We start from the raw sequence: 15,734 nt of genomic DNA on the forward strand, positions 1-15,734 counted from the left end.
AGTTGAAATTTTTAAATGGTAATTTTATTTTTTTCACTAAATTAAGTAAAAATCACATAACATCAATTTTGCCACTTACATCCAATATAAATATTGAAACTTGAAAATTGTATTTATTGTTATAAATCTCATTTTATGACCATTATCTCAGTATCCCTTTTTCAGTGCCCACTATCTTTTATTATAAGATGAATATATATATATATATATATACACACACAATTATCAATTAAGAGATGATTACTGCAATTGCATCTTATAAGTTCCTCTTCATTTTGACTTTTATCTCTCTACTCTTTGTATAATTGTATTATTTTGAGCATATAATTACACAAAATTTACACCTAAAGATTAAGTGAAGAAGGCCAACTTGTAACATTTATATATTTATTCAGCTAAAATGTGGATAAAGTAATAAATTAAATTGAAAAGCTAATTAAATATTAGGGGTGAAATTGCGAAATGGAAAAGATTTTAGTTCCTAACCCTAAATTTTCTCTCGTTTTCCTCCTTCTCTCTTCGGTCACTGCTGCTTCCCGAGGTTAAGGAAAATTTAAAAAATAATGCAGCTAATTGGTTGATGAAGCCTGGGATGGAGTTCACCAGAGATGGCGAATACGAGATCGGTGGCTGGGTGAAGTAGACACAAGACATCGATGGAGAAGGAATTGGAAAAGGAAAGGTATGGATAGCTGTCTTCTTCTTAAAGTATGGGATTCAGCAGATATTGTTTCCAAAGATTTTTTAATAGATTGTTAGATTTGGGACTTCATTGCTGCTTTGGGACGACAACACAACAGCTAAACACAACTGCGTGGAAGAGGAGCTGAGCCCGTGCTCCGGACTCCACACTAGTACTCCGTACAATTTTTGGGTTCATCATAAATGTTTTGGCAGTTTCTGGTATCCTTGGAACTTTGAATTCAATGAAATTGAAATTATAGAAATCTCCAGCTTTTAGGCTTCTTTTCATCTTTCTTAGCTTCAGCCACTTGTTCTAGTTGTTTATGGTTTATTTTCTCTTCCTTGTTTTTTAGTTCATGTGTGACAACCTAGCCTTGGTTTAGCATATTTGCTTCGGAATTTGTGGAGTGCTCTGTTTCGAGTAACAATTTCCAAACTAGGATGGAGTTTAAGCTTGATTTTCGGAGTGCTTTATTGTCGGCATAGAATGACTTTTTTGATTTTTTGGAGTACTCTTTAAACTACTTCACCATTGCTTATAGCAGGAGATGATTTAAGCTTTAGCTCTGGCCTTTGGCATCTTCTAAATTTCCATTGTTGGAGATGTAAACTCATCTAGGGGTAGGAATCAACCTTTTTTCTTGCAATTTGACCCATAAAATCTTATTAAATTTTAAACTCCATTAATTGATTTATCTTTGTCAACCAAAATAAAAAGCAAAAATCCATGTTCATTTTGGAGTGCCATGTCATCTTAAGTATTCATCTCATAAAATTGGGTGCTGTGTTTCACTGCTCTGGGGATGCTATCAATTAGGGACTCTTTGGTCTCAGAGATGTCGAATCCCTTCATGCTTTGATCTGTGAGTTGGCATTTTCCAACACATGAGCTCTTTCTTCTCACCCTTGTCTTAGCTTTTATGATTTTGTTTCCATATTTAATCTCCTTTTATTTACTATCTGTTCCTTCTCTCATCATCATCATTATTATTAATAATTGTCCTACTCTTTCAAGTTATTGGTGTGGTTTTATATGGTTTAGAAGAAAGTGGAGATCTAGGATATGCCATTGATTGCCTGGATATTTTTTTAGGGGTGGTGGGGGTTAATTCCAAGAAATAAAGTTGGCACTACTTTTTTCAAACAATATTTAATTTTGTTTTCATTGGGATCTGAGGACTTTGCCTGTACAGTGTGTGACATTTGTATGATGCTTATACTTTGAGCTATATGCCTATATTTGTTTGGATTTCTCATCAATTGGGCTTGTGTTCTAATATTTGCTATCCTTTTCTCATTAAATTTTCAGGTTTAGCTAAATACCTCTTGTAGTAGGGTTTTGTGGGAATTCCAAGTTTTTTTTTTGCATAAATGGCAGACTTGAGCTCGGTAGATGTGATACTGGAATTTTTAAGAAGGAATAAGTTTACTAGGGCTGAGGCTGCATTGCGTAGTGAGCTGAGTAACCATCCTGATCTGATTGGAGTTCTTCAGAAGCTTGCCCTCGAGGACAAGGAGTTGAACCCACCTTTGGATGAATCCAATGGGTGGAGGACTGCAGGGGAGAGTATGGGAATGAATTGTCACAATATTGGTGCAATTGATAAGGAGACAAGTTCGAAGAGCAGTCGAGATATCTCGAAGGAGCTTATAATCAATGAGATAGATTGTGGGACTGGGAAAAATGGGCCAGACTGCAAGTGGAAGAATGTTGCTCATGACGGGGAGCAAAGCAAAGCTAATGAATCAGTTGTGACGAGTGCAAAGAACCTCAGTTTCTGTAACAGTTCAAAGGATACTGCGATTGAACTGTACTCGCGAAAATACAATCCTAATAATAGTCCTTTTGTTTGTTATCAGAGTGACAGTGGAAATCTTGTTGCAAACTCCTTTTTGGGTTTTCCGGTTTCTGGAAAGGCAATACCTAATCTGAATGAGGCACATGATAATGGCAAGGCTTCTGAAAAATCTGGGGAAGATGGTTATTTCTCTAATGAGATCACATCATGGTCTAGAAGTACTAGTAAAACAAATCTCGAAACAAAGCAGGAGAAGAGTCATCACAGTGATCTCAAGGAAGTTGATCAGTCGCATAAAAAAACTGGGGGTCTTTCCAAAGATGCATTTGGTGATAATCCATGGTCCAAAAGTGATGAATCTACAGAATACTCATCTGAGCCTTGGAATGACTGCATGGTGAAAACTGTTTTTCCTTTCTCAAAAACTGATATGTTGAATTATGATCATAATATTGTAATTGGTGATAAGAAAGAAGGGAAAAGAAAACTAGAGATAACTGATATTAAGACAGATATCAAAGAACAAGGGGATGATGATGGAAGAGCTTCATATTTTGGGAGGGCACAACGAAATGAGCCAAAGGATCTCAGTGGCTTTGACTTCCCCCTTGCATCTGAGAACCAAAAGGAAGAGCTACCCAGGTTACCCCCTGTTAGACTCAAATCAGAGGAGAAGCCGTTTAATATCCATTGGGTGGAAAAGTTTGAACGAGATGAAATCGACACAAAAATTGCAAATTCAGATAAATCCTATCTAATAGGGTCATTTTTGGATGTTCCTGTAGGACAAGAAATTAGCCACTTGGGAAAAAGACCCATGGGTGGTAGCTGGCTGTCTGTGAGTCAGGGTATTGCTGAGGACACTTCTGATCTTGTTTCTGGTTTTGCAACTATTGGTGATGGAATTAGTGACTCAGTTGACTATCCAAATGAATATTGGGACTCTGATGAATATGATGATGAGGATGATGTAGGCTACACTAGACAACCTATTGAAGATGAGAACTGGTTTTTAGCTCATGAAATTGATTACCCAAGTGATAATGAGAAGGGAACAGGACATGGGAGTATTCCTGACCCTCAAAGAAGTCAAAACAGAGAAGAAGATGAGCAATCTTTTGTAGAGGAAGATTCCTACTTCTCAGGTGAGCGGTATATCCAATCAAAAGATGTTGACCGAGTTAGACCATCAGATGATCCCACAGATCTGTCAGTGGCTGAAATATACAGGAGGCCTGATGACTTGATTGCTCAATACGATGGACAGTTGATGGATGATGATGAACTAAATTTGATCCGTGCAGAGCCTGTGTGGCAAGGCTTTGTCACAAAGACAAATGACATTGTCATGCTAGGGGATGGAGAAGTCCTAAATGAAGGTGGGAGGGCTCGCTTAGATGACATATGCATGGATGATGATCAACATGGGTCAGTTAGATCCATTGGTGTGGGAATAAACAGTGATGTTGCTGATATTGGTAGTGAAGTGCGTGAGAGTCTGATCGGAGGGAGTATTGATGGGGACATAGAGTACTTCTGTGATAATGATATTGGTATTGGTGGGTCCAGGCTCATACTGCATGATTCAGAAAAGAGTTTTTCTGAGAGATCAACTAGAGATAAAAAAGCAGCTAAGCCTAGTTCTGATAAGTTTATAACAGGTGTTGACAGAACAAAGAGTCACCCAGATGGGGGATTCTCATTTCCCCCTCCTAGAAAAGGACAGTTGGTTCAGACCATCTCTGATAAATCTTTGTTATCAAAGGAAGGAAATGCTATTTCTGCTGATGATTGTTTGGTTGAAAATGATGACATGCTTGTTCCATGGAGGCGCAAAAGTACTGATTCATCACCTGTCAAGAGCTCAAAATGTGAAAATAATGCTACTGGGTCGGCAAACTCTAGCCCTTCTTCTTTTTCAAATTATGGTTATCCTGAACGAGAGCATGTGAAGAAAGAACATGATATGCAAGTAATTGCAAGAGAAGAGGATCTGGGGACATCATTGGAGGACGAAGAAGCAGCTGCAGTGCAGGAGCAAGTGAAGCAGATTAAGGCACAGGAGGAAGAATTTGAAACCTTTGATCTAAAAATTGTGCACAGGAAAAACAGGTATATCACACTTTTCCAGCTTGCTTTTTTTAGTATTTTAAAATTTATGCCGTATTTCAAAAGTAAATAAATAAACATGATAAAATTCAGGATACCTTGCATAATTAAATTCTGGATTTTGTCAAAACTATGAAGTTGCAAAAATACTGCTATCTATTAACTGTTTACTGTTGTATATAAATTCATTAGTTTTCTGTCGAAGTACTCAACCACTTCAAGTGCAGCATCCTTCCCCTCATAATTAACTGTCTATATTTGCTTTATTACACATGCAAAAATAATAACGTTCTTGAGCTTCTGCAGCCTATTATAGAAGCGTTAAGCATTGCTGTTCTTTTATCCTTGGGCATTTTTAGCAGATGATGAATGTCTCTGTCTTTCTCTTAGCTTTCTTAAGGGAATAAGTTAGTTCTGTTTTGTTTACTGGACCGTTTTCCTTGGTTCAGAACTGGGTTTGAGGAGGACAAAAATTTTCATGTTGTTCTAAACTCTGTCATAGCTGGGCGGTATCATGTTACCGAGTACCTAGGATCTGCTGCTTTCAGCAAAGCTATCCAAGCTCACGACCTTCATACTGGCATGGATGTTTGTGTGAAGATTATAAAGAACAACAAAGATTTCTTTGATCAGAGCCTTGATGAGATAAAGCTTCTCAAGTTTGTCAACAAACATGATCCTGCTGATAAGTACCATATACTTCGGTTGTATGATTACTTCTATTATAGAGTAAGTTAACAGCTTATGCCTGCAATAGTTACAAAGGGAATTTTATCCTTGTATAATTTTCTTTAAGAGTTTTTCCTTTCTTTCCTCATCTTGCATAGTACTATATTGCTGGGTATTGGCTGGCCTCACACCTCTTCTTTTCAATTTTTCACGAGTACTCTTTCTTCTCTTTTTTCTTAACCTCTCAACTTAAAGTTATGTGCTTCCCTCATGTTTTCAGATTATTTTGGTAGTTGGTTTACCTGTTCATAGCATTATATCATAGGATATTGCTTATGATGGTCGCTTTCATTGCAACTTTTTAGAGATGTTTCTTGAATTAGTTCATCAATCAGCCTCAAATGACTGCATTGGGTATAAATTTCCTTATTGTAAGAGATGGTTCAACCAAATGTTTCGTTAGCAGAACTAAGATATTTGATTAGAGAACTACCTTAACATGCCTATACTCTATAGTCTATACTTGTATATGGAGTCATAAAGTATCTATTAATAAATATGAGTACTAAATAGAGCTCTTGTGCTTATCAGAGGCAAGTGGTTCTACGGATTTTATATCTTTATTTTTGATAAAGAAAAGCAATATAGCTTTTGTTGTAAATCATGTTTTGTGTAAAGCTTCTTCTGTTGACTTCTTCTTATTCTTTTTAATTTATAAAGAATAAAAAGTGTAGCTTATGATGCAAATGGCATTCTTTACTATCACTTGTTTGAGAAAGGATTGAGAGTTTCCACTTGGGTTACAAACCTTTTCTTAGTGCATAATTTTCCTTTGTACTACTTACATATTGGTGTGAATGCTCAAAACACTGTCTTTATAGTATTTTATCATTTCTTTGTATTTTCAGGAACATCTGTTGATTGTATGTGAGCTACTGAAAGCAAATTTGTATGAGTTCCATAAATTTAATAGAGAATCTGGAGGGGAAGTCTACTTTACAATGCCAAGACTGCAGGTTTGTCCGCTAGCAGTCTCTTTATGGACATTAAATTGCTATTTCTTTTCGTACTGAACTTTGATGAATTTTATCTACAGTCAATCACAATTCAGTGTTTGGAGGCACTTCAATTCTTGCATAGCCTTGGGCTTATACACTGTGATTTGAAACCTGAGAATATTTTGGTCAAAAGCTACAGTAGATGTGAAGTGAAGGTCATTGACCTTGGAAGCAGTTGTTTTGAAACAGACCATCTCTGTTCATATGTTCAATCTCGATCATATCGTGCACCTGAAGTGATTTTGGGACTTCCATATGATAAAAAGATTGATATCTGGTCACTCGGATGCATATTGGCAGAACTTTGTACTGGCAACGTAAGTTCATTATGTTTGTATATAGGCTGTAGATTTAGTATTCATTTACTTTGTTTAGAGGTAGGGGGTTTGAAGTGAAAATTGATTATTCATCTATACTTTATTATTCTTGGTTAAATAAGCATTCTGTGTTCACAAGTATGATCTATACCTTTTTACTATGCATTCATTGTTCATAAATATGACCTACATATGATTTTAGCAGTGCATTTTTCTTGCTAATATCGTTTGATTTTCAATGGAATTACTGTTGATAGTCATTGTCTTGATGGGAAGATGAACGGTGAGCCAAATAAAAGCTTGATGAGTTGATAGTAGTTTTTGGTTCTTGATAGAGACATTGGATGAGTAACTTGATTGATGGTTCTGTTGGAGCAATGCAATTCTTTTTCTGCTGTTAGTTTCTTTGGATCACTGAGTTGGAATGTTAGACTATGTCTTGTGTGTGCAGGTCCTTTTCCAGAATGATTCTCCCGCAACATTACTTGCTCGAGTGGTTGGTATTATATCTCCAATTAACCAAGAGATGCTGGCCAAAGGAAAAGATACATACAAATATTTCACCAAAAATCACATGCTTTATGAACGGAATCAGGTAAACTACTAATTCATCCCTGGCCATTTGGTGGAATATCTGTTATATTATACTAAAATTCTAGTCTTGGTTCGTGATTTAATTTGTTAATGAAATTGGATTTTATTATCTAAGATAAGAATTTCTCCTCGGACAGATCATTGTGAGATATTGCACCGTATGTGAATAAATTGTTATGTATATTTTTCTTCAGGAATCCAACAGACTGGAATACTTAATTCCAAAAAAGTCATCCTTAAGACATCGGTTACCAATGGGGGATCAAGGCTTCATTGACTTTTTGAGTCATTTGTTAGAGATCAATCCAAAGAAGCGTCCCTCTGCTTCAGAGGCTCTAAAGCACCCGTGGCTTTCATATCCTTATGAACCAATCTCATCTTAAGACACACAAGATTCTTCAGGACAGTCGGGATCCTGCGGTGACAACGAGGAAGGGATGCCTTCCAAGTTTGTGTATAATGCCTTCCACGTCACTCATGTCTGTGTTTTATTAGGACGATAAATGGAGAATGTAATATTGGATCCATTTGTAACACTAGGGTTCTGGGTCTTGGGCGTTGTATTTGTACATGATGCGTGTTGAATGTATAATGTGTTAGTCCGAGAGATGAGAGTGGGTGTTCTGTTCTGTTCTGTTCAGTTCAGTTCATTCTTTTAGGTAATGTTAGTGTTAGCAGCATATCCAATTTTTGATTGGTTTATAACTAATCTACCCAACTGTATCATTATATGTATCAGTATCATTATTCATCTTTCATCTTTCCCAGGATTGGTTTTAATGCATATTCCAGACCTACACTTTTCTCTTTTTACTGACTGACATGGGGTGTGTTAATTGTCTTAAGAAAAGAGTCAAATTTTTATTTTTCTTCTAATAAAATTGAAATATGTGACAAAAAAAAAAGTTTGCATACTTTATCCAAAGTGGAACCAATGAAAAAAAGAAAAGAAAAAGGTGAATAAACTCAAACTCTCTCTGGATAATAATAGTTACACATTCCAGGGGAAACTAATGCCAGACCGGAACAGAAGCCCAAACGGCCGAACCCAAAGGGAATTCTACCAGACCAGGCGGGTCACCATCTTCCTTCCCTCTCTCTCTCTCTCTCTGTCAAAAAAAAAAAAAAGGAGGAGTAGGAGGGGAGAGAGAGAGAGAGAGAAATCACCAGAAGGAGAGAGAAATTCATAATCCCGACGCTCTCATTTGCTATGAGTGGAGTTCAGGTGATGTTTGGATACGACGTATCTTAAGCTTCCATCTCAGAAAATGGGAGTCGTGTTTTGCATGGAATCGATTGGGGAGTATTTGGTTGCGGAGATATCGAATCCCCGTTCTTCGATCTGTGAGTTGCCATTTTCCACTTTTCAACTCTTCTTTCCTCATTATTTCTGTAGCTTTTCGATTCTGTTTCCATATTTAATTGCTCTTTATTTATTAACATCAATCTTCTTTCTAATTTTTCCTACTCTTTCAAGCTGCTGCTTTGCCTTCTACAGTTTGGAAGATAATTGGAGATCTAGATTTTGTTCATTGGTCGCCAAGAATTTTATTTGACTAATTTCAAGTTGGCAATATATTCCTTTATTATTATTATTTTTTTCAATTCTCGAAAATTTTGATTTTCCCCTCCTTGAGTCTGAATACATATCCTCACTCTGCCTTTATTATCTGGGAATGTGACATCTTACTGCGAGAATATTGCATTTGGATTGAACTGTAGTTGTTTTCGATGCTGGTTTGAACTTATCATCAATTGGATTTTGCGTCCTAATGCTTGCTATTTTGTTTTTGGTTATTTTTCCTGGTCAATTTTTCAGGTTTAATGAAATATTGCTCGTGGTAAGGTTGAGGGAATTAGAAGTTTGTATAAATGGGGGACTTGAGCTCAGTAGGCACTATTCTAGAATTTTTAAAAAAGAACAAGTTTACTAGGGCAGAGGCTGCATTGCGTAGTGAGCTGAGTAACCATCCTGATTCAAATGCTGTTCCTCACAAACCTACTCTCAAGGACAAGGAGTTGAACCAACCATTCGAAGAAGCCAATGGGCGGAAAACCTCTGGAGAGAATCTGAGGATGGATCATCGGAATAATGAGGAAGTTGGACAGAATACGAGTTCTAGGAGTGCGGAGGTCTCAAAGGAGCTGACAATCAGTGAGATAGAGTGTGGAACTGGGAGGAGTGGGCCAGATTGCAAGTGGAAGAATCATGCTAATGTAGGGGAACAAAGCAAAGTTCATGAATCAGTTGGGACAAGTGAGAAGAACTTCGGTTTTAACAGTTCAAAGGATACTGCATTTGATTTGTACTCGCGCAAATACAATCCTAATATTGGACCTGTTGTTTCTCATCAGAGTGATTGCGGAAATTCTATTATGGATAACTTTGTGGGCTTTTCAGTGTATGGAAAGACAATGCCTAATCCAAGTGAGTTCCATGATAGCAGTAAGGCTTATGAAAACTGTGGGGAAGTTAGTAGTTCCTATAATGAGAGGAGAACATCATCACCAGGAAATACTAGTAAAACCTATATGGAAGTAGAGTGGGAGAAAAATCAAAATAGTGAACTGAAGGAAGTTGATCAGTGGCACAAGCAAATTGGGGGTTGTTCCAAAGATGCTTTTGCTGATAACTCATGGAATGACTGCTTGTTGAAAACTGTTTTTCCATTCTCAAAGGAAGATGTATCAATGAGTTATGATCATAAAATTGTAATCGGTGATAAAAATGAAGAGAAAAGAAAACCAGAGATTACTGACATTAAGGCAGCTATCAAAGAGCAAGTGGATGAAATTGGAAGAGCTTTGTACCTTGCGAGAGCACATGGAAGTGAGCAAAGGGATCTTTCTGGCTCTGGCCTTCCACTTGGATTAGAGAACCAAAAGGAAGAGCTACCCAGATTACCACCTGTTAGACTCAAATCAGAAGAGAAGCTATTTGATATTGATTGGGTAGAAAAGTTTGAACGAGATGCAAATGACTTAAGTATTTCTAATACTGATAAAGGCTATTTTATAGGGTCATTTCTGGATGTTCCTATAGGACAAGAAATTAACCCTTTAGGTTTGTTCATACAATTTCTAACTTCTGTTCTTATGTTTTTTCTGATCTGATGGGCTGTATATTTGGCCTGCATGCTATATTTATAACCCATGCTGCTATTTTATTATTTGGATTTGTGCACAAATTATTTTCATTCTTTATCTGGGCACTTTAGGCGTTTTGACCTTTTGGATTCTGAAGGTGACTCCATTATATTTAACACATGGATAGAATGATAAATGGTTAAAAATGTACTGTAGTGAAAAGTTATAATGATTTTAGAATTAGTAAATTATGTACGATATCTGGCTTTTAATAGAACATTATTGGCTTCAAAATCAGAGATGAAGAGTAGGACATAGACTTTAGGGTGGCATCTCTGACAACGGGAATTTGGATCATCTTTACTGTTAGAAATTTGAAACATTGTGCCAATTTTTCATGCTAGAAACTCAAAGGTCATGGACTTCTTGATGGCCTTTGTTTCATAACTAACACAACTGTAAATATTGGGAGTTACTGAAGAATAGTGAATAAGTCAATGATAGGTTAGAGACATGTGACTGTCTCTCTTTTCTATATATTCTGGACTTATCTCATGTTTGGTTTCCGGGATTTAGAGCATTTTTTCATTATTTACTTTTGGTTTTCTTTGTTAATTTGTTGACAATATGTTAACAATATCATTCGAATTATGGTCCAGGTGGAAAAAAGCCTGTGGGAGGTAGTTTGTTCTCTGTGAGTCAGGGAATTGCTGGGGACACTTCTGATCTTATTTCTGGTTTCGCAACTATTGGTGGACTTAGTGACCAAGTTGACTATCCAACTGAATATTGGGACTCTGATGAATATGACGATGATGATGATGTAGGCTACACTAGGCAACCTATTGAAGATGAGACCTGGTTTTTGTCTCATGAAATTGATTACCCAAGTGACACTGAGAAGGGAACAGGACATGGGAGTGTACCTGATCCTCAAAGAAGTCAAAACAGAGAAGAAGATGACCAATCTTTTGCAGAAGAAGATTCTTACTTTTCAGGGGAGCAGTATATCAAGTCAAAAGCTGTTGATGAAGTTGGGCCTGCAGATGATCCCATGGGGTTGTCAGTAACTGAAATATACAGGAGAGCTGATCATGATGGCTTGGCTGCTCAACATGATGGACGCTTAATGGATGAGGATGAATTAAATTTGATTCGTGCAGAGCCAGTGTGGCAGGGCTTTGTCACACAAACAAATGAACTTGTCATGCTAGGGGATGAAAAAGTCCTGAATGAATGTTCAAGGTCTCATATAGATCAGATTTGCTTGGATGATGATCAACATGGGTCAGTTAGATCCATTGGTGTTGGAATTAACAGTGATGCTGCTGATATTGGCAGTGAAGTTCGGGAAAGCCTGGTTGGAGGGAGTATTGACGGGGACATGGAGTACTTCCATGATAATTATGTCGGTATTGGTGGGTCCAGAAGTGTACTGCATGACTCAGACAAGACTTATTCTCAGAGATCAAATGGAGATAAGAAAGCAGGTAATCACAGTTCTGACAAGTTTATAACATGTCTTGACAGGACAAAGAGTCACCTGGATGGGGGATTCTCATTTCCCCCTCCTAGAGGTGGACAGTTGGTCCAGACCAATTCTGGAAAATCTATATGGTCAAATGAGGTAAAATCAGCAATAGCTGAGGATACTGATGACTGTTTGGTAACAAATGATGGCATGCTTGTTCCATGGAGGCAAAAGAGTAGTGAGTCATCACCTGTCAAGAGCTCAAGATATGATAATAATGCAAATGCTACTGGATCTGCAAATTCTAGCCCTTCATCACTTCCAAATTATGGTTATACTGAACGTGACCATGTGAAGAAAGAACATGATACCCAAATAATTGCAAGAGAAAAAGATCTGGGTGCATCATTGGAGGATGAAGAAGTAGTGGCAGTACAGGAACAAGTGAAGCAGATAAAGGCACAGGAGGAAGAATTTGAAACCTTTGATCTCAAAATTGTGCACAGGAAAAACAGGTGTTTTCTTTTTCCTATTTGATCATTTTAATTAATGCGAATTTTATATTTTAGGTTCTTTATACCAATATTGATTGTCTGAACATTGATTCAGTTTTTAAAATGCATACCTTTTACACTTACAAACTCCTATAAATACATAGTCCAAACTCCTCTGCAAACGCATTAGGTCACAAAAATCTGGATATTGACACCTTCACATTCTTGATCCCTTATCCAACCAGTTGCTACCATTTCTAGTAATTCATATTGCTGAAAAACTGGTTAATTCATTTTAGTTTTTTCCAGAATGATGAAATTCAGGAAAAAAACAATAACTGAAGATGGATAAAGGATAAAAAGCACGATTAAGGAGTTTTTTCAAAGCTCAGAAGTTGTGAAACCACACTAAATGATGTTATCTATAGCAAATGCTGGCATTAATTCAATGGTTTTAGTACTTGAGCAGTTGAGCTTGAAGATGGCAGTGGACTCCACTCTAGTGCCATGAAGTCTTTAGCTTGTTCATGTATGATTAAATTATTGATTTTAAAATATGTAAAGTGGATGTAGTGTTGCTTTATTTGGGGTTGTCTGGACTCTAGAAATTGAGTGCTCTACAATGGTGTGGCCTTCATACTATTGGTTGATTAATAGTTACTTCTCTTAACACATTTTAACTCTTAATTGTCAATTGACTGTTTATGTGCGTACTACTAGCTTTCAGTTGATTAACTCAACTACAAGTGCAGCAATGTAGCACCCTAATGTATGGTTAACTGTGGATGGTTGTTATATTTCCCTATAAAAAAAAAATTGTTGTCTATTTAATATTTATCCTTAGGCAATTTTACCTGATTAAAATTTTCCAGTGTCCATGAGCTATCATAAAAGGAGTAACTCAAACCTGTTTTGCTTACTGGAACTCTTTCCTTGGTTCAGAACTGGTTTTGAGGAGGACAAAAATTTTCATGTTGTTCTAAATTCAGTGATAGCTGGGCGCTATCATGTTACCGAGTATCTTGGATCTGCTGCATTCAGCAAAGCCATCCAAGCTCATGACCTTCATACTGGCATGGATGTATGTGTGAAGATTATAAAGAACAACAAAGATTTCTTTGATCAGAGCCTTGATGAAATAAAGCTCCTCAAGTTTGTCAACAAGCATGATCCTGCTGATAAGTACCATGTGCTTCGGTTGTATGATTACTTCTATTATAGAGTAAGTGAACACTCTTTACCTGTGATTGTAATTTTACTTTACATGAAGAAAATAATATAGCTTTTTGTTAAATAATTTTGATACTGTCTAAACTCTATAATGTTTTTACTGAACCACTTGTTTATAATAACCCTTTTCCTACTTAGTTATATATTGGAGAAATCAGAATTAAGTATTTGTATTAACGATTATGTCTGTTTTCAGGAGCATCTGTTGATTGTATGTGAACTACTGAAAGCTAATTTATATGAATTCCATAAATTTAATAGAGAATCTGGAGGGGAAGTTTACTTTACAATGCCAAGACTACAGGTTTATTCCATAGCAATCTCCTTATGGATGATGCATTGGGATTCTGTTGGTTCTGACTTACTTGTTAATCTCATCTGCAGTCTATTACGATTCAGTGTTTGGAGGCACTCCAATTCCTCCACAGCCTTGGACTTATACATTGTGATTTGAAACCTGAGAATATTTTGGTAAAAAGTTACAGTAGATGTGAAGTGAAGGTTATTGACCTTGGAAGCAGTTGTTTTGAAACAGATCACCTATGTTCATATGTTCAATCTAGATCATACCGTGCACCTGAAGTAATTTTGGGACTTCCATATGATAAAAAGATTGATATTTGGTCACTTGGTTGCATATTGGCAGAACTTTGTACTGGCAATGTAAGTTCCTTATGATTACATATTGATTGTAAACCAAGATTCTTTTGCTTTTGTGCGCGTGTTTTGGGTTGGGCTGGGGGGTATTGTAGGTGAAGCTAAGTTGTGTGTTTTATGTTTTTGGTTAACTATTTAGGCAGTGTTCATAAATATGAACAAAGATGGTTTTAGGCTCTTGTTCTTTGTTGATATCATTTGAGAATTGAGATAGTCAATGCCATTTCTCCTTTTGACTTATTCTTAACTGATGCATTTACATTGTTGATAGTCAATGCCATATATGATAGTTTAAGAATGCTGTTTGATACTTTGATATGCAATTTTGGTTCTCACAAAGACACATTGGACATGTGACTTAGTTGTTTGGTGTAACTCTTGGGATGATATATTGTCTTGTTCTGCTGCTAGTTCCTTTGGATCCTAGGGCAGAATGTGAAACACTTTTATGTTTTGTGTGTGTGCAGGTCCTCTTCCAGAATGATTCTCCAGCTACCTTGCTTGCTCGGGTGATTGGTATTATAAGTCCAATTGACCAAAAGATGCTTGCAAAGGGAAAGGATACATACAAATATTTCACCAAGAACCACATGTTGTACGAGCGAAATCAGGTAAAGGACACTTGTACCCTCCAATGTTGTATTCCTTTTATAACACCCATTTTGGGGGGATTCATGTCAATTTAGACCTACCTCAGCTTCTACCTGTTCTACGGCCTCATCTTCTGGGAGAAATTTATTTCTTGAGAGTTGTTTTGGGAGGATACTAGTATTTAATCTCTGCACAATTGATGGGAGGGTGTTTATTCTTCAGGCCTAGTAATCGAGCTAATTTATTGATGAAATTGGATACATTATCTTCAGAATTTCTGCTACATCCATTGTATTGGATATATCACACACTGCACATGCATAAGTTTCTCACTCACTCAGTGTTTTATCCATTTTTGGCACTTATATTTCCTTCAGGAGACTAACAGACTGGAGTACTTGATTCCCAAAAAAACATCCTTGCGGCATCGGTTACCAGTCGGGGATCAATGTTTCATTGACTTTTTGACTCATCTGTTAGAAATAAATCCAAAGAAGCGTCCCTCTGCCACAGAGGCTCTAAAACACCCTTGGCTGTCATATCCTTATGAGCCAATATCATCTTAATAAGGTAGAAGAGATTTGTTGCGACACCAAACCGCGAAAGTAAAGCTGTGTGGTGTCACACTTCACCCTGGGAAAGGATGCCCTCCAAGTTGGCGGATAATTTCCTTCCACATAAGATGGAGTAGTTAGTTATGTTTTGGTTTGAGAGGGTGCGGATCATTTATTTGTTGTACCCTACCCCGGTAGTGGAGGGGGTATATGCATTCGATCTGTTTGTACATGATGTGTGTAATATTGTTTTAGGTGATAGTTTGTGAAATAGCACGGACGGTACCTGCATATCCAATTTTGATGGGTTCTTCATTACTAATTTGTTGAATTGTACCATTATATATATTATGTAACAGGTTCATTCAAGTATATTGGTTGATATATATAGAGTAGCTAGCTTGGGCATATTATTACGAG

The 15,734-nt window shown here is 36.9% G+C and overlaps 2 protein-coding genes across 5 annotated transcripts; both read left to right on the forward strand.

Annotated features, from left to right (window-relative positions):
- Positions 1–480: 480 nt before the first annotated feature.
- On the forward strand, positions 481–8,027 carry LOC116005404. Of its 4 annotated transcripts, none has more exons than XM_031245661.1 (8): positions 481–682; positions 752–903; positions 1,994–4,595; positions 5,042–5,321; positions 6,170–6,277; positions 6,358–6,636; positions 7,088–7,231; positions 7,425–8,027. In XM_031245661.1, the coding sequence occupies exons 3-8, from the start codon at positions 2,056–2,058 to the stop codon at positions 7,611–7,613; spliced, it is 3,540 nt and encodes a 1,179-aa protein (XP_031101521.1). In that variant the 5' UTR covers positions 481–682; positions 752–903; positions 1,994–2,055; the 3' UTR covers positions 7,614–8,027. The 4 variants fall into 4 exon arrangements, with proteins under 4 accessions (XP_031101521.1, XP_031101522.1, XP_031101520.1 ...); XM_031245662.1 differs by having other exon boundaries at positions 801–903; XM_031245660.1 differs by lacking the exon at positions 752–903.
- A 417-nt stretch (positions 8,028–8,444) lies between these two features.
- On the forward strand, positions 8,445–15,722 carry LOC116005450. The gene is made up of 8 exons (XM_031245664.1): positions 8,445–8,574; positions 9,050–10,294; positions 10,977–12,303; positions 13,225–13,504; positions 13,709–13,816; positions 13,897–14,175; positions 14,637–14,780; positions 15,138–15,722. Exons 2-8 carry the CDS (start codon positions 9,103–9,105, stop codon positions 15,324–15,326), a joined length of 3,519 nt encoding a protein of 1,172 aa, XP_031101524.1. The 5' UTR covers positions 8,445–8,574; positions 9,050–9,102; the 3' UTR covers positions 15,327–15,722.
- The last annotated feature ends 12 nt before the right edge of the window (positions 15,723–15,734 follow it).

The sequence above is a fragment of the Ipomoea triloba genome, chromosome 2 (genome assembly GCF_003576645.1).
Source record: "Ipomoea triloba cultivar NCNSP0323 chromosome 2, ASM357664v1".
Lineage (NCBI taxonomy): Eukaryota > Viridiplantae > Streptophyta > Magnoliopsida > Solanales > Convolvulaceae > Ipomoea > Ipomoea triloba.

Excerpts from the sequence above, each read along its gene's own strand:
- LOC116005450 (XM_031245664.1), top strand. The coding sequence starts at position 9,103 with ATGGGGGACTTGAGCTCAGTAGGCACTATTCTAGAATTTTTAAAAAAG. Across the intron at positions 10,295-10,976 it reads ACAAGAAATTAACCCTTTAG|GTGGAAAAAAGCCTGTGGGA; the intron begins GTTTGTTCATAC and ends ATTATGGTCCAG. Across the intron at positions 14,176-14,636 it reads CAGAACTTTGTACTGGCAAT|GTCCTCTTCCAGAATGATTC; the intron begins GTAAGTTCCTTA and ends GTGTGTGTGCAG.
- LOC116005404 (XM_031245661.1), top strand. The coding sequence starts at position 2,056 with ATGGCAGACTTGAGCTCGGTAGATGTGATACTGGAATTTTTAAGAAGG. Across the intron at positions 6,278-6,357 it reads TTACAATGCCAAGACTGCAG|TCAATCACAATTCAGTGTTT; the intron begins GTTTGTCCGCTA and ends TTTTATCTACAG. Across the intron at positions 7,232-7,424 it reads TGCTTTATGAACGGAATCAG|GAATCCAACAGACTGGAATA; the intron begins GTAAACTACTAA and ends ATTTTTCTTCAG.